Source organism: Pezoporus occidentalis, unplaced genomic scaffold, assembly GCF_034315485.1.
Source record: "Pezoporus occidentalis ecotype Australia unplaced genomic scaffold, CSIRO_AGI_Poc_V1 ctg11, whole genome shotgun sequence".
Lineage (NCBI taxonomy): Eukaryota > Metazoa > Chordata > Aves > Psittaciformes > Psittacidae > Pezoporus > Pezoporus occidentalis.
The window spans coordinates 5,369,190-5,392,751 of NW_026912886.1; the positions used below are offsets into that span (position 1 = coordinate 5,369,190).

Below are 23,562 nucleotides of genomic sequence, written 5' to 3' on the forward strand. Positions count from 1 at the left end.
AAGCTGCCTTGAGTTTAGCTTTGGATGCTGTGAGAGGCATCCAGCAGAAGTGTGTGGTAAGCAGGCAGTGATACACACGTACTAGGGAGTTACTGCGGCACTGCAGTCTGGAGTGGAGCTGATGGCACTGATTGGTACTGATTGATTTTTATTACTCTGGAGCTCTGAGCTAACTTCATCATCTGCCATGTAGCTGTGTCTTGACTTTTAAAAATCCCCCCTTAGTGGTGTACATGGTTTTGCTTTTCTAATTATAAGCAGGTAAATTTCTTCCTCTTCTGCTATGCAAAACTAAGTAGATTCAGCAATTTTTTATAGCTTATACTCTATATTTTCTTTGAATAGCAGGTATGCATCAATCCTAATGTGAAATTCCTATGCTGCCATTTCCTGCCTACAGCTGAACTGCTTTTGATGATAATCAGGTAGTGGTTCAGTTTGGTACCCTGGAAAAAGTAAGGTGACAGCAAGAGTAAGATGAGGTATTGTGCTGCAGTCCTCATGTTTTCGTAATGGCTGGCCCTGACCTTGAAGATCTTGGTCCCTAAGAATCTAAGGAGTTAATGTGGGGGGGGAAAATGTCTGTGTAGGAGTATTTTAACGTAAGGTAACCAGTTCCTTGCATATGCTTCAATTTAAGTAAACTGAACCAATACTTTGTTTTTTGAAGCAAGTAGACCATCTCATGACTTTACCTCTTGATAGCTTAAGTTATACTTAATATAGCCTGGCTTTTGAAGCGTGTGACTTCAGATATAATTACAGGCTTGTAACATGCAGACGCAATATGACTGCTCATCATGAATTTGGGGGGGTTCAAGGCAACTTTCTTTTGAAGTGAAGCACAACATGGAATTAGTTAACCAAAGCACCCATAGGTGTTTCTAATTCCAGAAGAGAAGCTGTTAGTCAAATGTTTACATTGTGTTTCATTTCCTTTACAGTAGTGTCCTGAATCGCTGCTTTATTCTTAAAATGTGGACCTATCTTTACCCCTACTTCTTGGAATAGTGAGCTAATGAAACTTATCCAGTGGACTGTTTTGGGGGAAGGGCCAGAGATCTTTTGCTGTACATTCGTAAATGCAGAGCGATGCCTTTGCTAGGAGGTGGTGGATTCTGAAAGCTGATAGTGCAGCCTGACTGTCCTGCCACGGGACTCTTAGACTGAAGCATCTCCTTACAGACAGCCTGTACTAAAAGCACAAAAAACCCCAAGTACTTAAGGAATATATTTAGTCTTTCAAAGAAAATTGTAACACGTGAAGGAAGCAGAGAGCCGAGGTAGCAACTGTGCCAAGGTGCCTGTTGGACAGCTGGGGTAGGTCAGGAGCAGGGCTTGTCAGCTGGGAATCCAACCAGAACACACCATGCGCTCTAGTCTACTGCTTTGCTTACTGGGTTTCAACTTCCTAAGAAGCGAGGTAGAAATCTGATTATTTTAAATTGGTGGCCTTCAAAATCCATGATGGATGCCCGAAGATTTTTCCAGGAAGGTCTAGACTGTTACAGAGCATATTTAAAGTCAATTATTAGTTGTTTTGTGGACCGTCTAGGAAAATAGCCCTCCAAATCTGTGGAGGTCAGGACTAACGGATAGTTCAAGCTGAATAAATTCATCACTTTAGGAAAACAAGCTCTTCTGAAAAGAGGACAAGCTTGGTAGATGTTTGTGGTGTGCAGTGCAGTAGGAAAGGTGCTAGACAATAAAATAAGCATGGACTAAGGGAGATTGCAGTGGCACTGCCTGTTTGTGGCAGGAAGAAGGCACAGGGCTGTTTACCCTTTCACTGTCCCTGCACAGGATAGGGCATAGGATTGCAGATGGCCCCTGGAGCACAATGGGTTACATGGTGCCAAATGTCTTTGTTTCTTGTCTAAGCCTAGAAAATAGATTAAATGCTCTTCTAATACATGTATTTCAGGAAAACGTTTTCTGTAATGACTACAGAAAATGCTGTGATAGGAAAAGGAAGGGAGTTGGTCCACGTAAGTGTGACCTGCTTGGGAAAGGAGTCAGCTGGGTACAAGTGGATTAACTGAAGTTTTGAGAAAATCCTTGGGTGACAGTTAAGTGGATTTGTGACTCACTACTACCACATCCTAGCACTATTACCTAACTTCCACAGATGTTTTAAGATGTCAGCCAGTTTAACTTTTTGGGTTTTTTTTCGAGTTCTTATTCTTTATTTCAGTGCTCCAGTGATGTGCACATGTGTGTAGTGGGTGGGGGAGGACAAGGATTTGAAGACTGTCTTTATGACATCTCTGGGTAAATGGGCTTTTCTGCTTGTCCAGAAGGTGTATGAAATCAGCCTTAGTTGAGGTTGGTATGTGCAGGAGGCAAAGCAAGAAACAAGGATGTATCTTCAGGTTCCAGTTCTCCAGTACTGTGTGTTCTGGGGTATGTGCAGTAGCTTCAGTCTAAATTTGTGTTTGTCTTTTTCCCTCCTAGAGGAGTCTGACATCTGCTATCTCTTGTGACCACCTGGTCAATAAACTTCAGTTCCAATGTATCTGTTAAAGGGCTGTAGTGTCTTGTTACTTTAATTCCAACCTACTCAGTCAAGTAACTGGGTTTTCTTTGCTATTTTAAGGGGAATAAAACCCAGACACTGCTGGGATGCATATTTTATATTATTTACTTGAATGTCCCGTTGCTAGAGATGAAGCATAAAAGTAATCATTTTTGTATAGTCAGATTATAGGATTGAGGTTTCTCTATGCACAATATATGATGTGTCTCTTAAACAGGGCTGATTCATACACAAAAGAGAACGGTTACAGCACACACACTGTAAGACTTTTTATAACTAAACACTGAGTTTGCTGTTTCTATAAATGTCTTTCCACCCTTGTCCTCAATTACATCAACTTGCATCATCTGTGTCTTTTGTATAGGAACAATTTACCAGGCTTTTCAATATTTATAGGGGTTTTTCCTTTATGAAAAGGGACTAAATGATAAATAAACCTAATGGAGCTAAAAAACATCAATATGCCCATGAACTTTGAAGAAAACCCATCAGTATCCCTTGCTATTTGTGCTTTTTTAGTCCATATCAAAAACTTAGTTTGTTACAATGCTGACATAAAGCATTGCCCCTGTCTTTATAATGCTGTTATGAAAACAGTAGCATTTCCTAGTTGAATACTTGCTGTTTACCATCTTCTAAGAAGCTGAAAGTTTTATTTTGAAGCAATATCATGTTTTTGTGACTGCAGCCAATACAGATTTGAATCTCGAGCGAGATGGGTCTCCTATGCTTAAGGCAAGAAACTGGTTGCTTCTGAAATAATGGGTCTGATACAGGAACAGAGGCAGTGTTTGCAAATTGAACTTAGAAGTAAGCTTTATCTGTTTACATAAAGTAGTATTGCATATGTATTCTGAAATAATCACTACTCATTTCAGATTTATTTACCTTGCTTTATTCACTAGATCTTGCTTATTTACTACAGTCACTGGATCTTAGACATGCTTAGACCGTCTATGGCTTATGTCAGTTTGTGCTACATGTCTGTAAAGACACTGAGTGTTTTAGATATACAATATAAGCTTTGATATCAGATTTTTTTCATGCAAAAAGGGGGTGGGCTTTTTTACCTGCATCTAACCAGCTCAGCAGAAGCACTCAGGCCATAGGATTTATCTGTTAATTTCTGTCAAGTCCAGAAGCTTCTGATCAAATATGGATTTTTATCTTTTTTGTTTCTAAGAAAAGAGAGCGAAGTAATACAAGGTCTACAGCTTCACATAGTAAGCTGCTAATGTTAATTAAAGGGCTTGTCAGTTTTACTGTCCCTTGCTATTTAAAATCACTGAAGGTAAATTCTCAGATACCACATCTTACTGTGCATGTTTCTGTTACATACAGTAAGATCAAGTTTGAGATGGGATCTGTGTGCAAAAGCATGTGCAGATCTTGCTCAAGCTCTTTATTTTTTCTGTAAACCCATAGATGTTTTTACTTATTTTAACTAAACAGAATTCCTCTTACACATTTTCTCAAGGTTGAATTCCCCTTCTGTTTAGTCTGCTAAGCAGGAGGCAATTCTGGTTTAAGTTAGTATCATTCTTGCTGAACAATTTCTAGACTTTTTGAACTTCTATGTCAGAGTAGGAAAATTACTCTAGTAGTGATATTTCCAGCTGTGGCTTCCTTGACATTACCATGGCCTTGAACATACAAAGATGAGCACGAAGCTTGTGTTAGCAGAAAGGTCATAGAATCATAGAATGATTTGGGTTGGAAAAAGCTTATCCAGTTCTAACCCCCTGCCATGGGCAGGGACACCTTCCACTATGGCAGGTTGCTCCAAGTGCCATCCAACCTGGCCTTGAACACTGCCAGGGGTGGGGCAGCCACAGCTTCTCTGGGCACCCTGTTCTAGATGAATAATGCTGCCATTATGTTTTTGGTCACCTAGAATACCAAATGCTTTTCAGAGCCCTTGCAAGTCGCGTTTCCATATCCTCAAGAATGATTTGCCTACTGCCCATCAGGCTTTCAGCTGGAAAAAAAGAAGGAAAAAAAAAAAGCAGGTGCCTAATTTTCGAAGTGACTCATAACACCACCGAAGTGTCTTGTCCTTTATTATTTACTATTCCTTTCATGCACCCTTTATTAGTCATTTTCTGCCATCCGTCAGATGAATAACCATTTTAACTCGTGCCAGATGATTTAATGCATTGTTCACGTGCCATGTGGGGTCTTCCAGGGTAATTCATCTGTTCTCTGGTTTTTCTTCTGCCTGAGGGCAGGCAATGGCCAGATGAATTGTCCTGGCAGCACCCTGTTCTTCCAGGGCCCATGGTCCCTTTCTGGTCAGGGTGCCCCCCAAGGTGGGGGGGCAGACAGCTATGTCAGAAGAGCCCCTTCCCTGCTCCCCCATGGAGGATGGAGCCACAGGACCTGTGCTGTTTGTGGCAGTCCAGTGGCTAGCGTCTTCTCATAGATGTGTGCATGCAGGTGTGACATGTATGGTGTGGGTCAGGAGTGCTGCACCACTGGCTGCATATGGGCACACAGCGCAAAGAGGGGCCCAGTTATAGCCTGTCCCTGCCACTGGAAGCAGCTGTGTAAGTGCATCCCTTTAAAAGGGTGGGGAGAAAGAGTCAGTAAAGATGAGGATGACTATGCAATGAATTTTGTTCCCTGGCAGTGGGCTGGCTTCTCTTATTTACTTCATGTAGATCCATCAAAAAGGCTATAAGCCCTGGGGTCTGTGGAGTACAAGCCTGGGCTAGGCAAATATGTGCATGCAAAAGCTAGTTTTACACACTTTACAATTTGCATATGCAGGTAATTGCACATTTAATTGCAGCTTTTGTTTCATGCATCTCTTCTTGTATGGATCTCTGAAGCCTGTCTTGCCATGTCTGCCAAACGCTCTGCTATGAAGGAACGAAGACAAAAGAGACTTTCTTTTCTTTCCAAGTGGAAAGGTGTTTTATGCATGGTAATCAAAACGTGAATAGAAATTAACTCTGTTCCTGTGGCAGTTTTGTTGGATGACTTAGGACATTTAAGCTAAAATTGTAAAGATGTCATGTGCTTTTGTTCCCCTAAAGCATAAACATAAAGGTGAAGGACTGCTGGCAGCCTTGCCTCCACCTGCTTTTCTTTGCTGCTCTTAAAATAGACTCTGAAGTAGAAGTAGTTTAGCTTTTTCAGAAAAGAGATTTTCCTGAACCTCTTCAGTAACTAAATCATTTTGAAACATAAGTGTTTCTAAGCAGAGAAGGGAGTGACATGATCTGGTTGTACTCGAATCTGTTTGAATGATGTATGACATCTTCATGATGAGGGAGAAGGAGAAGGGTGGTCATACCATAAACAACACCATAAAATCAGGGAACATTCTCCCTCTGTGGGAATAGAGTGTGCCAGGGTAATTCATGAAGAGCAATGCCAGCTGCTGCTTTGTCTGCGGAGACTTGTTGAGTTTTAATTCTTTGCGCAAGTTTAGACTGACCATGGTACAAAACAATGAACACTCTGTATGTTCCTTGGGAACCTTTCCTGTGTGTTAATGGTAACTGAAAATGGACCTCTCAAGTAAGCCTTGCTCTCAGCAGGAGGGAATCACAGTAAAAACTTCAAGAACATTGTGTCCCACTTTTTCTAATAGAAGTAAATATTTTTTTTTCCTTATTCAATCTTTAATGTATTTTATGATGTACTGTGATTTCTCTTTCTATCCCATGATACTAACAATGCCAAGTCATATTGCCGTCAGACTTTCCCTACCAGAACCCAGGGAACTTTTTTCTTCTAGGGAGGCTGTGATCCAGCTGTGGTTCACAGCACAAACCATTGTTTCTCAGCACTGCTGACATCTGCTGCACTGACCAGTTACTATATGAATCGTTCTTCAGAGTATTTCTAATCTTGTCTGCTTGTAGCAACAATGTTATGGGACGAGGAAAATTGTTTTGTGGTGGTACAGTAACTTACAGGGAGTGCAGCCAGTGTGGTACAAAGATCCATTTCCCATAGCTCTCGTTTTAAATGTAAATTGAAACAAAACTGTGGGCTAAGCCAACAACTGAAAGCTTAGTATACACCAGATATCATTTCTTTGTCTTTTTGAACTGACAGATACTTTGGATGAATACTTTGAGTATGAAGCTGAGGAGTTCCTGGTCTCCTTGGCCTTGCTGATCACTGAAGGTCGAACACCCGAGTACTCGATCAAAGGCAGAACAGAGGGCTTTCATTGCCCGCCGGCACAATCAGGTCAGCTGCCAACAACTAAGCATGAATGCAGCGACAAACTTGCTCAGGTATGATGGTACTTGTTTCATTTTAAGTGTCATGGTGGGCATCCTTGCTACCCTGATTGAAGTCAGCTGAGAACCCCATGGTAGAGTCACAGTTTAGCACGAGTAACAATTGCTTTCTGTCAATCCCACATTTAAATGACTATGTAATTCAGTATCATACTAATAATAGAGCTGTCCTTAAAATGAGAGATCATTAAGCCTTTTATCCTTGAACATGAAATTCTGCATGACTACTTCAATGCAGTACATTTTCGAGTCTTTATTATGCAAATGGTGAGTGCTATTCTTAGCATTCTTGGTCTGTTTGGTTTTGATTTTTTTTTTTGTTTCGTTTTGTTTTTTTTTTGAGAAAATATAGGCTGACTTGCCTAACTTCTTGCTTTTTCAGGTATTATTGAAAAGTTAGTGACCCAAAACCATGAACACAACAAATGTAGCTACTCTGTTGGGGAGTAAGGTTGGAGCACCCCATTTCAAGTAAAAGCTCCTAAGTACTGTGAGAATTTAAGCTATTATTCATGTAGAAGTTAGCCTGCTCCAAGACACAGAACTTATAAAGATACTTCTTGAGTGTGTCCATCCAAGAGGATGACTTGTGGAGAGACAAGTACAAGGTAGCAAAGTACAGTTATTGGGGAAATGTGGTTTTATGTGCTCTTTTTAACATAATTGTCTACAGAAGTTGCTCAAATGGCAACCATAAAAGGATTTGTTAATAATTTTTCATTTAATAGCTCTGGAATCTTATCTCTGATTAGTAAAACCTGGTTTACAGAATTCCACCCTTAGCCTTTGCCAGTACTTTGGAACATGTTTTTAAGTACAGTTAAATCTGGCTAATATTTTTATGGCTTGCATGCATTGACATTTCTTCTTTCCTTCAGTGTCGTCAAGCCAGGCGAACCAGATCTGAGGTTATGCTATTGTGGAAGAACAATATTCCAATCATGGTAGAAGTGATGCTACTTCCAGACTGTTGCTATAGCGATGAAGGGCCCACCACTGAGGGGAATGATTTAAATGACCCTGCAATCAAACAAGATGCATTGCTATTAGAAAGGTGGATTTTGGAGCCAGTTCCTCGACAGTAAGTTGAATATGAGGATTAGCTGACAGTTGCAAGAATCTTGTCATATTAAAGGCCTTAAAGTTATGAGTGGTTTTGAACTGGTCCATAGCCATGAGGACTGCCCTAAGAAAACCACTATTTACCAATGAAATCTGAACATCTTTTAATCATAGTCATCCTGTACTCATACGTTCTGCAGTGCACACTCTGCAACACAGATTATGAAATGCTCCTAGCTGAAGATTTTTGTACATGACTTGTTATGTTAAATTGTATGAATTACTTTGTGGATAAAACCAAATCATGTTCTGTAATCTTCAATGTTTCATTGTTTTGTTTGTTTCAGCTGTGTTTTATTGTCAGAATGAAGCTTTGAAAATGTTCTTGTTCTAATAGTGTATATTCTTGCCAGCATCCATGTGTTTCTTTTACTCCATTTTAGGAGTGGAGATCGATTTATTGAAGAGAAGACCCTTTTATTGGCTGTTCGCTCTTTTGTGTTCTTCTCTCAGCTAAGCGCGTGGCTGAGCGTTTCACATGGTGCTGTTCCCCGAAACATTCTGTACAGGTATGTCTGGGATGGAAAAAAATACTACTCGTTTGCTGTTTGCAGATTGTTGCAACTTGTCTTAAAACCATCCTTCCCTCTAGTTTTCCTGTTTGCTTTCAGAAGGTGCCACGCTGTTGTCCCAGTTCTTTGGTGGTTGTATAGGATTTATACACTTAGCAAAGTACAGCAATTGCTGCTTTTATTTAGAAATTTGTGTTATGAAGTAGATAATTAAAGACTCTTCATTTAGATAATTCTGTAAATGCCTTTCTGTATTGTTTCAGGGTGAGCGCTGCAGATGTGGACTTGCAATGGAAGTTTTCCCAGACACCAACTGAGCATGTCTTTCCTGTTCCAAACGTTTCTCACAACGTGGCCTTGAGAGTCAGTGTCCAGTCCTTGCCCAGACAATCGAACTACCCAGTACTGACCTGTAGTATTCACACCAACCTTAGCTTTTATGAAAAGAGAATGCAAGAGCGTAAGTTACATCAGCACAGTGATTCCATTGTGGCACAGCAATGCAGTACCTCCAGTCCACAGCGCTTCTGTGGGAAACAGACGTGGACAGTGACACCTGAAGGACAACTTAATGGAAAAAGGGCACCTGAATTTACCACATCTCTCAGAAATTTAAAACTTTATCCATCTACTGGACTTGGATCTGACTTTGGGGCATCGCAGTCTAAAGTTCAGTGCTATAACGCTACAGCAGACAGTAAGACACAATCTCATGAAGCACCTGTCAGAACTTTTAAATCCTTTTCCCTTGCTGATTCTCGTGTTTCGAATAGTCATTGCTCTCATCAGCCCGCAGGAGAAACCAATCCTTTGATAGGCTCTTTACTTCAAGAGCGACAAGAAGTCATCGCACGGATTGCTCAGCACTTGATTCACTGTGATCCAGCTACTTCACCAGTTGTTACTGGACGTCCGTTCAACATACATGAAAACAGCTTGGCTACACCGAAAGCTTTTCGGAGTACTTATGAAGATGAAAACTTGCCAAGGAAAGGCAAGGAGACCTCCTCTGTTTCCAGCTTAGACAATGCGATGCAAGATGGCAGTGAAGGGAAAACTAGAGCAATACCAGAGATCACATTGCTGGATTCCCGTGTTCCAGTGAACCATTGTGGCCGTCAGTTGGCAGGAGAGGGCAATCCCCTGATCGATTCTCTGCTCCAGGAGCGGCAGGAAGTGATAGCAAGGATTGCCCAACACTTGATTCATTGTGATCCGGCTACTTCTCATGTTACTGGACATCCTTTAAAAGGACATGAGACTAGCCCAGTTACTTCAAAGATTTTCCGAAGTACATATGAAGATGAAAATTTGCTGAAGAAAGGCAAGGAACCCTCTTCTGTTTCTTTTGCTAAATCTGATTTTAATTCGTTAGAAGACAGCAGTAAATCAAGGACTAAGACACCTGATACTCCTATCAGTCCTTCTAGGTTTGATGGAGAATCGAAGCCTTCTCTGAAACTCCAAGCAAGAAGAAAATTAGTTTTATCAAAACCCAGTGAAGCTGTCCGCAATGCATTTCATCAGACTTCCAATAAAACTTCTCATGCATTTACTAATATTCACACATCATCATCATCATGTATTAAAGAAAATAAATCTGAATTGCCAGATAAATCAGAAATGAAACATTCTGGTTGTGCACAGAAAGACCAGATAACCAACAGAATTAAACAGTGTTCAAATTTCAGCAGCATTGATGAACAGATTTGCACAAATAAACTTAAAGAAAGAACAGTTATTAATGAGAACAACAGCACGGACAGTTCTTTTAACAATTTACAGATAGATAAATGCCGAGTACTTGAAGGTACAAAAAAGGCAACTGTGATGCAGGTTTCTGACTCTTTGCACAAAAATGAGCTCAAGTGTTTAGATAAAGACTCAAAAAAACCAATTATTTATGAGCAAAACACTCAGCTTATTAGTATTGAGAATTATTTAAATAAAGACCATGACAGTTTCAAAAACAAAACCAAACAAGATAAAACTAAAACTGCACATGATGAGAATGAAGACCCAATAGGTGTCGATTTACAAAGCACTTCTCAGAAGAAACCTACAGAAGACAGTGTAGTTAAGTGTGAGCGGCTGAAGAACCCAGATGTACAGGTAAATACACAGAGGAAAAAAACAATTCATATAGCTGCTCTTAGTCACATAGCTTATACCCCATATCTGCTAAGGACCAATATGAACATGGATTTAAGTCTGACTTCGTGGAAAGCAGCATGTTGTTATTGCTGGTTTGGTCTGAAGTAATGTTTGGCTGGTAGTGCCTTCCCCATACCTTCTTAATTACAAATTTAACATTGAGGAGAACATTATGTTATTCTGCTTATGGTGATAGCCTTATGAACGACAATCAGGCAGTTAAGCATCCGGTCTTTTTATAAGTACACCAGTGTCTCAGAGTATGTGATCTTTAGTGACCAGTCTCTGTGACTGTAGATTGAGTCAAGGCATATTTATACTAAGTATTTCATAATATGCTGGTGTGATGCAGATCCACCTGGTTCAGAAGTCCTCTCCATCACAGCAAGGAAAGTATTGCCATGCTAGGCCATTGAAATATCCCATTGATCTTGGGTAAATTTGTTTTGCTGACAGAAAGCACAGTCTTCAAAACACGCAAATACATGGCGGAAACATAATTTTCGATCCTTGGATGGAACGTCAACCAAGGCTTTTCATCCCAGAACTGGATTGCCTCTGCTTTCAAGTCCTGTAAGTTATTGTTGGAGTTATGCTGAGAAAGGAGGTATTTTGTTCTTTTAGTATCTCTGTATGGTAGAAAAATGGACCTATTACCTAGGTGAAGTGCGTGTGTTTACTTTCAGTGTCAGAATGAATGCTCTTGCAAGTGGAAATTTGAGAGTTAACACTCACATGAAGTTGAACAATAATTCTGGAAAAGAGAATATTAAGCAGGTAGTTGTTGAGATCCTATCAAGATTAACAAAGGGTGACATTAGAAAATTCTATGGAAAAAAAAAGCTTTGGTGTTATTTTAGAGCACAGAAGAAAGCATTTTGCAAATTAGTGTAAGCTAACATATTTTGTCATTTAAGAGTTTTTGTGTGAGTTATTAATACCTGATTGCCTATTGTTCCAAAGCTTTTGTTTCTGTGAACAGTTTGTACTGTATATTCTTCAGCAATCAGAGATGTCATTGAATGACTCAGTGATACAAAGCTGCTGTGATAAGACAGGAGGACATTGGGAAAGTGTTACAGCTCTTGGTAGGTTGTTGAGAGTCTTTAAAGAAAAAGGGAATCTCAATTAAAACTTCTGAAGTAGTGATGTTTTGTAATCAATGCCGGATATGTTTTATTCTTCAGTGCTTGTGAAAGCTGTCATATTTTCAGGGAACTTGGATGGAAATTGTTACAGCCTGTTTAATAGTAATGTTCTGTACCGTTCTAAAAAGGCATCAGCCTCTTGAATGAGTCTTTATTCAAATACTTTTAAAACCAGAATTTACAGTCTTGTCATCAATAATTCTGGGATTTTCTTCACTAGGTTCAGAATGCATAGGAATGACTTACTTCTGCTCTGTGTTCATAGTTTTGTAATGTCATGAAAATTGTTGGGAAACTTGTGCTTACTTGGCAAAATTGCCCTTGCTAGCGGTACAGTTTTCAAATTAGCATGTTCTTTCCCTTTTGAGGTTCCTCAAAGGAAAACACAGTCTGGGTGCTTTGATCTGGATTCATCACTGCTGCAGTTGAAATGTCTGTCTGCAAGAAGGTGTGTTTTATTTACAAGCAACATTAACATTTTTTGGGGAGACATATCCATATGCAACCACAAATCGTGTTAGCAAAGACAGAAAATGGGGGCCTTTCAAAAAGAATCCTTAAGGCTTGGCAGCTGAGTTGCTACAGGGTTCCAGGTTAGCACAGTTCTGGGGCATAAACATGGTATGAGAGCTGCTGCCAGGATGACCTCTGTCCTGGGGGAGGCATGCTGTCATATACACTTGAATTTTCAAACAAAATACAGTAATTGTTGATTCTTCTTCAAGTCAGTGTTATGTATGTGTCTGTTTTGTTCTTGGTGTTGAATGGGTTAAACATTTTACCTTATAAAAGGAACTGACTGTGGCCTTTTGTACATTAATATAGTTAACATAAACAGCTTATAGTATGGTATTTTGATGTTAGAAACATCAGGATACAAGACAAAAATACCTGCATGCAAGAGAGAACAATCTGATACTTTAGTTCCTATTTAATGGAGTTAATGAACAATCTACATTTTTGTTGTCTTCAACCCCTGTAATGTAAAACTTGTGACTGTATTTTTTCAGTCACTTCAAACATGTTTTGCTAAAGTATTACCAGGCAATGTTCAACTGTTACTTCTTTAGGACAATATTTTGTAATGCAGTAAGTAAATGATCCTTTCTAGAGCTCTTTGTACCCAGAAGACAAAAGCCAATGCTTTTATCCTTTATATTTATTCTTTTTTTTTTTTTTTAATAGCCCACAACAATGTATAAACAGAGACAGGGATCCAGAGAGCCATGGGAAACCATTCCTAAGTTCTAGTGCTCCACCAGTAACAAGTCTTAGCCTTCTGGGAAACTTTGAGGTATTGCATATTCTCTGGAATTCTTGTGGTATTGTTATTATTCTTCTGTACTGCTTTGAAAAGTACTTGACTGTGAATAATTCCAGCCTGATTACAATGTAAAAGTTTATAATTAAATTGAATAAAATTTGTTTTAATTTCCAGCTGTAAGGGCACATATTTCATGCCCCAGACATCTTCTATTTCAGAGATTCAGACACAACGCATCGCTTAACTTTTATTTCCCACTGTGGTCAAGTGAGGAGGTGTTTTGTTGACTTAAATAAGGTTTAATAATCTGTAATTGTCCATGTATATACCTAGAAAAAAAGATTTACATTTTCAGTTTTAATGACTACTTGATCACAAAAGCTGTATTGGATCAGTGTAGTAAACAGAATGTATTTAAAGTGTAGCCTCCAGCTCTTCACTTTGTGTAGTGTATCAAATACCAACAACTGATAGCAAGTGTATTAATGGGTTGTATCATACTCTGTGAAATACAGAGTGAGTATATTGAGAAAAGTTACAGATTCTAGATTCCCCTGCCCTCCCAGCTATTATGTGTCAAGGAAAATTGTGCCTAGATCCTGCTGCAATAAAATTCTCTGGCTTTTGCACCGGTTTCAGTAGGGTGAAGACTGGATGTGGATGGTGCTTTCTCTTAAACCCATATCATCTTGCTGAAAGTTCTGCTGTTTATCATAATTCTTGCCTCAGTGTTGATTTCTGGCAGGTCACCTTAGAACAGACCCAAGATTTTATATAAACCTGTTCCCTGGTTTGCTGCTATATTCTGAGGTGTTTCCAACGTGAGCTCTGTGTGTTTTGTTTTTCAGGAATCTGTCCTGAATTTTCGCTTAGACCCACTTGGCGTCGTGGAGGGTTTCACAGCAGAAGTAGGAGCAAGTGGAGTCTTTTGTCCAACACACATGACTCTGCCAGTTGAAGTGTCATTCTACAGCGTTTCAGATGATAATGCGCCCTCTCCTTACATGGTAAGTGTGTGATTGGATTTGCTTTACATAAATTCTGATAGGTGCAGATGAAGGACAAGAGCTCCGTGAGTAGATGTTCAGCAAGTGGGTTTGAAGGGATCTGTTGTTTTCAGCTGCTTATGATGGAGTTCTGTCCCTTTTCCTTTCCCTAGCTAGTGCTTTTCCTCCCATTGCTCTGCTGCACCATCCAACTGCTCTCACCCTGGGATATTGGACATATTTGTCTCCCTCCACATTGGAGGGGTCAACCCCCACCATCTCTCTTTATTCACCTATCTTAAAATAGGCGGTGAGGCAATAGCTGGACTTAATGGGATACATTTTGTTGTCCCAACAAGCAGCTGTCCTGGGCAACTAACCACTCCCAGAGTGGCTTAGGTGCAGGCCAAGGTATATTTGCTGATGGAGACTTTAGGTACAGAAGTTTTTCAGCCCTTTCTTTTAAAGCAAATAATGTCTCAGCTACTGTGACACGTGGCACTCTCACAAGCTGTATGGTTTGCTGATGTTCACACCAACACAGTATTTATGTTCTCAGTATTTGTGTGCTAATTCCATGTTTCTACAATGACAGCATGGATTTTGGATGTCTAAAAGTGCTTCCTTGTAAAAAGCATTCTTCCTTGTAAAAAGCATGCTTCCTTGTAAGAATCAAGGGATGTCTTGTATCATAACATTGAATTAGGCAGCTAGATTTGTTCTGAATACCTGTTAAGGAACCTCAGTGTTACTAATTTTTAGAGGTTTAGTCCATTTAAGTAAGTAAGTAAAGCAATGAACATCTGATTATCCCGATATTGAGATTGTAAATTAATGGCACTTAACATATTTCTCACCTTCTGTTTCTGGCAGAAGGTCAGAACAATGAAAACAACCTTCAGAAAATGAAATGGCTTTACAAATTAAGTTTGAGTAAACTTTTATATATCTTCTCTTAACCACTGCAAAGAAGTATCTATTGTTTTGCTTTCATTTTTCTAGATTATTTCACGTGATTTTCCAGGAGGTGAAGGGATTCTGATGTTCCTCAAATGGTTAAAGTAGCATTGCTTATTTTCCTAGCTGAGTTTCATTGTTTCAGGCTTTTCCACATGCTCTGAACATGTTATTATGGCTGAGTCTCCCAGGATTAATACAACGTTTGTATAGTGCCTCCATCATCAGAAACATTGTTCATGTTTTTATAGCTAGTTTCTCTCCTCTGGGGTCTTTTTTGTTGTTGTTTGAGGGTTCTGGGGATTTAAGTCCAGTGCAGTGGGGGCCAACAGCTGTGCACTGCAGGTCAATCAAACCTGTGCTCTAGGGCAGTACCCTAAGGGTGGCCTCAGCAGTGTTCCAGCGCACTCGGATGCTCTGTAGTTCACAGCTGGTACAAAAGCAGATGTCATCATTGCTAAAGTTTGGATTAGAATGGAAGATTAAGTGCATCTGCTGCCTTTGAAAAGCAGAAATAAGTTCTTTGAGATATGGGGTATATTGGTGCAATTGTAGGTGATATAAAAATGGAAAGGAGGAGACAAAGTTTCCATTTTAACTTAGGAGCCATGTTTTAAAGACAGCTCTATTTTGCCCTAGCTCCCTGACTGCTAGTTTGGAAATGCAGCAACTTGGATCTTTACAAGATAAGAATATACCACTTATTGCACAGCTTCTAATGATCTGCCAAAGTATCTGTAAGGCCCCTACTGTTGATTTTTAGCTGCATCTTAATTTCATTGCCTTCTCTGTATTTTAGTTTTTATGCATTACTAGTTTTTGGGTTTCTTTTGTTTTTAATGAATGCAATTATATGAATAGAATGTTTTGATTTGTTTACATCTCTCCCTGTGAATTAAATGCGTGTCCTTTATTATTATTTTTTTCCTAGGGTGTAATTACTTTAGAGTCCCTTGGTAAAAGGGGTTATCGGGTACCGCCTTCAGGAACAATACAAGTGGTACGTATTCAGCAGATAGGGGTGCCTTGAAACCACTAATATCAAGGAAGTCATGCAGAGGAGATGGGGTTACTGGAGATGAGCACAAAACTAGCAGTGGAAATGGTACGTCTCTGTAGGTACTGCAGTTATTCAAAAGCAGAAATAAGAAGATTCCCAACCTTTGAACCCATCTGTGCTGTGAAGAGACTTAAAATCAGTCACTGAAGATTAAGAATAGTTGGGGACACTGTGGCTTTGAACATGTAACACAGAAGCAATTAGGCCACAGTCCAAATTCTGAAATCCTTCTAAAGGGATTAAGATTAAATACTCAGTTGTATCTAAATTTTGTAACATTTTAACACCACCAATTTATTTTTTTTTTGGTAATAAAGTTAGAGAGTAAATCACAGTCATTGCTTAAAACTGAAGATCTGCCTCTTTCTTTTAAGAACCCAATCCAGGGTAACACATTTCAGGATTAAAAGCAGAACCCACCACTGTGCTTCCTGTGAGCATATTGTGTGTAGAAAATAGCGTAGACAAAAAGCTGACTGGAAAAGTAAACGGGGAGGGATACAGATTAGCAAAACAGTATTCATACACTGATGTTTCATTCAGATGAGGTTGTATTCAGTATTATATTTAAAAGTGGGAATTGCTAGTAGCTGAGGTGTTGAAAACCAGAAAGACTGCACAATGTTTTTACATAAACGTTTCTATATGGCACCAGAACAAAGTGCATAGAGGATGGTGACTATTTTGGCAGGTGGAGTTTGTTTGGGTTTTGTTGTTTGTTTGTTCATTTATGTTTTATTAATTTGCCATCTCTAAAGAGCATTGCATTGAACCATTTGTCTTTTCAGACCTTATTTAACCCTAACAAAACTGTGGTGAAGATGTTTGTGGTGGTCTATGACTTGAGAGAAATGCCAGCCAATCATCAAACATTCCTACGGCAAAGAACTTTCTCTGTTCCTGTGAGACGAGAAGTCAAGAGAACTGTCAATAAAGAAAACAGTCAACAGACTGAAGAAAGGCTACTACGCTACCTCATACATCTGAGGTAAGCCCCTCAGAGTTAATAAAAAAAGTCCCCAAAATCAAAAGAACCCAGACAAACAAAGCCACAAAAACCCCAAGTACCTCACAACATTTATCTCATGATTTCCTTCCCAGCCAACCTTTCTGTATACAGACTGATTTACAAAAAGAATGCCTTTAACTTTGGTCCTGAAGCTAGACAGCAGCGAAAGAAGAGCTAATAAATAATTTGGACTCTGCTTGGGAGAAACGAAGTTAAAATATAAAGCTCTTTTTTGGCATTGAAGTATTTTGTAGAGCCTTGTAAAGCTTAATAGTAAGAGAGATCTAGTTCTGGCTGGATCAACGTACTTTTTTTGAGGTTACAGGAAATAGCAAGTGTGGATTTTACATGGGGAAAAGCCAAAACTAAGGATCAATGTAGAGAAGGTGCCCAGTGTCCCACATGCATGCCTCTTGACCAGAATAGCTTGTAATATGAAAAGCATTCTGAGTTACTCCTAAAAATACAGAGGTTAATGGTAAAAAATGTAAATGCCTGTTCCATGATGCAAAACTGCTGATAATGCCTTTCACTTTATAAAATATTCACACAATCTTCCTTAAATGATTTACAAAGCACTGCCTGAAACCAGATACTGTGCTGCTGCTCTCAGGAGGTTCTGGAGACTGTAGTTTGGAACAAAGGAGGAATGGTGGATATACTCTGTCCTTCTCCAGTGTGCAGACTTTTGCCTGCATTGTGGAAAACAAACCACATATGTGCAGGCCCACTGCTTTCATTGCAGCACTTGGATAAAAACAATGGCAGCTGACATTCTGGGGTGAGCAAGCAAAACAAAATCAAATCTCTCATACTCTTCTCTTTAACTTGTTGTAGAATTAATTCTGATACATACTATTTTCCCTATTTAGTGGTGCTGATTTCTACCCAGCAGACTTCTGAAACACAACTTTGTTTAGGGCAGTGATTCCAGGCCAAGCTTTCCCATTAAATGGAAGTTGAAAGTCATAAAAAAATGCGTTGGTTTACTGGAGCATGAAAATAGCATCCTGCTGAGGCTGCTGAACTGTGTTTTCATTCTGAATTTTAGCCTGGATTGAAATTCACCCTTTTGGGCTGCACTAACTTGCCATATCTAACTTGAGAATGTGGTTCTGGGCTAAATTCTGAAAAAGAATGTGTAGGCCAAATAAAGGCCCCATTCACTTGTATGTTGAGCTAACTGATGCAGAGGAACTGGGGACAAGCATCAGCTGCAGAGGTGGGAAAAAGTCTGTGGCCAACCAAGTCTGGCCTACAGGCATGGAGAATTGTAGACTTGTGTCCCCTTTACATTTCTGCTTTAGGTTTGTAAATTTGTTGTAGACTGGCTCAATAATTCTATTTGAGGTCAAACCTGGGTTCCTCTCTGTTGGCTTTTATAGCTAGAAATCTTCTTTCATGAGCTTCCTATTTCTGATACCTACTGAGAAGCAGAAATGCTATTTTGATTCTTCCAGTTTTGAAATACCTGTACCATTTAGCTCAGCTTTCGGGCATGTAAGAGGGATCAACTCATGGATTTATAATAGGTAATTTGAAATGCATCCATTTCTGTCTGAAAAAAAATGTTTAGCTGCTTAGTTGGGAAAGTAAGCACCTGCAGAGTGTGCCAGAAGTTCTTTGCTTCAGAGATGAACCCAAACAGTGGGTCCTTTCTCACAACTGGAGAACTACAAAACTCCTTGAAATATTATGGGGGTTTATGTTGATCTATCTTGTGATTTATTAAAGAGTACTTCAGATTTTACAAGTCTCAGTTGTCAATTTAGTAGCCTTCTTTACTAAAGATGGATTTTAATAAGGAGAGTTTAAAAAGTCTTAGTATACTAATTTCTACGTAAGTTGGTTTTCAAACTTCATTTTAAAAAGCAGCAATGTTTCCTCAAAGCTGTTTTACTGAAAACTTATATACAAACCTAAAAAAATTAAACTATTGAGTTTTTTTCTGTTATTCAAGTTGGCTTAGAAAAGCCTTTCAGTTTTAGCTGCAGCAGTTGTTGAAAACAAGCATCTTAAGCTTACATGTTGAAACTTCATTTAAAAAAAAACAAATGAAGTCACCACCAGTAAGCTGCATTGTGGTCGCATCTGCTTGCGAGGCCTTAATCACAGTTGTCAGCACTTGCATTATGAAAGCTTCTTTTCAAGTGGTAATGCAGCAGAAATGCTTGCACAGGTCTGGAACTTAACATTGGCAGCCAGATTTTCTATAACACTCTTTAAAATGTCAGATTTATTGTGTACGCAGCTTCTGCATGCAGCTTTGTATGTTTGAGATACTGTTCAATATGCCATTAGACTGTATTTATACCCACAGCTACAGTATTGAGATATAAAATAGAGCCTGAAAGGACAGCTGAGCTTCATTCACTATTAAGAAAATCAAGAGTTGCATCTGGAGTTTAAGTCATTTCTTGGAGATGTTTTGGGGATCAATTTTTTGTTGCATGTGAAGCAATGATTTTTGCATTGTAATTTATCTACTAAGAGTTGCGAGTCCAGCTCTGCTCATGCCTCATTTCTGCCTATGAAGGTGATGACCATCTAGGTTTCTAGGTCACATTCTGGCATCCCTATAAAAGACAATTAAACAGTTAACCTGCCCAGAGCTCAGCATTTTTCAAGTATTTAAAGCTTGGTCAACAGCTTTAGTTACTGACATTGCCTCTTTTAATTGCATGGAGCATCGTTGTTGTTGCCTAACAGCTAAACAGGGGTTGTTACTGAAAGCTAGGTGGAGGGTAAGCTTGAAACTGGTTGTTAAAAGTAGTGATTCCTCAAGGTGTTATAACTTTAAAAAGATTTTCTCATGTGGCATATGATAAATTTACTGGTGGAAGCTGAAGATGGCTGCTATTACTGATGTACTGGTTGGGCTCTGATCTTTCTGATCTCTTGGCTTTTTTCATGATCTTGACATTTGTATCCTTGTCCCAATCAGTTTACTTAGATATTTTACAGATGGTGTTGTATAGTCTTTTCCGCTTGCAAAACATGTCTTGCTACCTATGTTTTTGTGCTCATCCTGCTATATCCTGTTTCTGAGGCTTATTCTGTTCTTCGTGAATTTTGATGGCATATAAAATATATTGGAATGGATTTATGCTTGTATTTGTTATTTCTTCAGTAATGTTTGTCACTTTGTTTCCTCTGTCAGACTTTCTCGCTCATCTGATATTTGTGTGTTTAAGCCTTCCTGTATTTGTCTATTGTAACTGTTCCTAGGACACCATCTGTCAGAGACCTTTGTGTTTTTCTTGATTCCTCTACACAACACTACTGAAGCTGCCACAGCTCCTGAGCCAGTCCCATGCTGGCCACTCCATTACCACCCCTCACGGGTGGTGTGTGTAATGGTTGTCTCTTGATTATTCCAATGTATTCGCATGTATGAAAAGCACTGTTTCTAAATCCCAATTACTATGATGAACATTTCTCAAAGAAAAAAGGTGATGGAAGCAGAGATGAGAAGAATCCTCTGAATTCTGTCTCCACTCATAGAATCATAGAATCATCCTCAGTCCTTGTGAAATGTCATGCTCAGAAAAGCCAAGTTACAGGGAAGTGGTATTTTCTGGGCAAAGGGAGTCTTGCAGAATTTGCACTAATAGAAAATAGTAAGCTTGAGAAGTTTAAAAATAGACCTTGCTAATTATTTTCCGATAGATCCATGTGTAAAATGGGAATTGAGCTCTACTTTATGATGGTGCTCTGATAACTAGATCTGTCTGTTCTGGATGAATTAATTTCAATCACAGTTTTGCTGCAAAAGTTCTTTCAATATTTTACTTTTCATTTTAAATTGTCTGAAGACCTACATGCTGAATTAACTGAATTAATATGTTCAGTTTGTCTCTCGCCTCTTTCAGTCTTCCTTCTTGTGCTCTCCTCCAGAGTCTTGTCTTAAGACAGAATCCTCTCTCCTTTGCCTATCGGGTAAAGGGCTTTCACACTGACAGCACCAAGCAAATAAATAGTGATGGATGGGAGCTCTGTGGGAGCCAGTAGGAACATTCTGCTGGACCCCACCACGTTTAATGTCATTGACAGCTGTATCTAGGAGAGCAGGATTTTCCTTTGTCTGGCTGTGGGGATGACTACAGGCTGTTTTACATCACTTGCCTGAATGAAATGGGGGCACAGAATCCATTTCTACAACCTGGCTGCCCCAGACGATGAAACCTTGACATGTCTTCTGTAGCTGTCTCTTTCTTCCCTGTCACAATTTCAGCCTGATTATGGCTAGGTTTAATTGAAGAGGTACTACTTTTGCTTCAGAGTGGTCAATGAGTAAATGCTTATTAAAGATCTGTGCTAATTGTAATACATGGGATAATACAGTGTGCACTGCTCTCAGCTTTTGTAATGGTATCGTTTGGTCATTAGAATAGCAGTAGCTTTTCTGTTTCTATTTCTGTTACAGTAGCAATAGCTTTTTTTTTTCCCCTTACTGTGGCATGGAGATAACATCAGCTGCCATAAGAAATGCTCCTTAGGCTCTCCTGCTTTTCCTGGCTGAGGGAAGGAAATTAGGGAGTTCTGCCAGATAAAGACTATAGAATACAGTTCTCTGAAATGCAGATCTCTCCTCTATATATATATTTGTTAAATCTCAGGGAAAGTGGAAGTGGCACATTCCTGGCAGGTTTGGAGGACCTGAATTAGGCTGTTACAGCATAAAGGATAAATGGGCGCAGGAACTGGCTGCTGTTTACTTTGGTGATTAGGCCAGTGAACTGTAGTCCCTTTGAAATAGCTCCACGCTAAAACCTTTCCTGTCTGCCTGCAAAGATCCCTCTACCTACTGCTTCTTGAGTTGGACTTCAGTTTGGCATGTGCTATAAAGCAGTAGTAAACTTGCATAAAGAGAGTAATGAAGTCTGTATAGTAGCTAACAAGTGAGATATATATATACATAATATGTATATATGTCTTTGTTGATAGCTGAACTTTCCCTTTTCTGTGTGCTTAGGCCACCCTCTGGGCATTTTTAGGAGTGCTCATTGAAGAGCACTTCTTGCCTTTCTAGATTGCTGAGAGCTTTAATATTCAATGCACAAAATTGCAGTGTGAACTTCAAATATTCCATGCCACTTTCAGAGCTGTGCACCACGTTGGTGATTAGGAACAGAACATGTCAATGCTGAAGGAAACAAAGCAGATCAAAAACATTAGGTTATTCTTTGTTCTTTCATTTTAACTTGACTTTGTGTGTGTTCAAATGTTGTTTTTTTTTGCCTTAATCTCTTAAAGGAATACATTTTATTCAACCATATTTAAAGATGAAACTTTTGGTTTAGATAATACAGATATTTGTATCTTTTCAGGTTCCAGAGTTCTAAATCTGGAAAGATCTACCTCCACAGAGATGTAAGGCTCCTATTCTCTCGGAAATCCATGGAAGTTGATAGCGGCGCTGCATATGAACTCAAATCTTACACTGAATCTCCAACAAATCCTCAGTTTTCACCAAGATGCTAGCAAACAATGGCAAACTGAAGCATTCATTTTACTGTTGATTACTCCTTACGAGCGAAGGCTGGTAGAGGTGGCAGTATAAAGTTAAGTCTGTAAAGGAATGAAAATAGCGCTCAAGAGAGAGAAGGTTCTTATGTGATCCTGGACCAGTTTTTGAAAGGTTTCTGCAATGAGCTTTGTGTATTCCAAGTAGACTGGAAATATACTTAAATCTAATCTTTTTGTACTGTTTTAAAACCACTTCATTGGATGTGTTGCAATAGCAAATTCCCAAGGTAGTTTAGTGTTTACACTTTTTATTTTTCAGTTATTTAATATTTAATGTTTCATTTAATACTCAAGTGATGTTTGTCTTCAGTGTTCTAATGTAGCATAAATCCTATGTAAAATCATACTATGTATTTTTGGCATTAATATTGAAATCTGAAATATATACAGATGTCTTTAATCTGTGTGATGTTTTAAGTGATATTCATTTAAGTTATTGCAAATGGGGACAACCGGTAAATTTCCATAACATTTCACACTATGCAAGCATTTAGCTTTCTTTTTTCTCTTTGATGGTACCCTCTTCCTTTATTTCCTCACATACAGATTTAATAACGCTTGCAACCATAGCACAGACTGTTTCTTTACTTACTCATGCATTCAGATCATTGGTTTGATTCATATTTTTACTCCCTCAATTTCTTCCTTTGCCTAAGGGCCACTTTAATTTTGCTTTCTGTTATTAGTTTTTCTCACACACAATTCCTGCTCCTCCCCCATTTGATTTCTCAGATTGTGTTAAAGGATGTACTGTGCAAACAAATTAGTATTTATATCTTAAATATATGCAAAAGCTATGGAACTTGTACTTTTTGTTTTATTTTTAGATAAGGAGGATCTTCGTGTAATCCTAAATATTTTTAATAGGTCAATTCTATTTAGGCCACTAGGTGGCCATAGGAAGTTTTACTAGAAATGCTACATTGGGCATATAAATCTTTTACAGTATGTATGTGTATTCCTAAACCAAAATACAGCCAGAGAAACAGTTTATGCTAAGTGTTAAACTGTGTAACTGAGAGAAAT

The 23,562-nt window shown here is 39.0% G+C and overlaps 1 protein-coding gene across 7 annotated transcripts in view; it reads left to right on the forward strand.

Moving 5' to 3' along the window:
• Positions 1–22,936, forward strand: part of ATOSA (atos homolog A) — a 47,880-nt gene extending 24,944 nt beyond the window's left edge. For 5 of the 7 annotated variants that reach the window (XM_062628224.1, XM_062628234.1, XM_062628254.1 and 2 more), the window contains 11 exons: positions 6,605–6,789; positions 7,674–7,876; positions 8,301–8,426; positions 8,693–10,541; positions 11,040–11,156; positions 12,100–12,179; positions 12,917–13,025; positions 13,844–14,002; positions 15,870–15,938; positions 16,787–16,986; positions 22,338–22,936. In XM_062628224.1, coding sequence (XP_062484208.1) covers positions 6,605–6,789; positions 7,674–7,876; positions 8,301–8,426; positions 8,693–10,541; positions 11,040–11,156; positions 12,100–12,179; positions 12,917–13,025; positions 13,844–14,002; positions 15,870–15,938; positions 16,787–16,986; positions 22,338–22,491 — 3,251 coding nt within the window. In that variant the 3' untranslated portion in view covers positions 22,492–22,936. The other 2 variants (XM_062628272.1, XM_062628244.1) reach the window with 2 other exon arrangements.
• Positions 22,937–23,562: the final 626 nt, after the last annotated feature.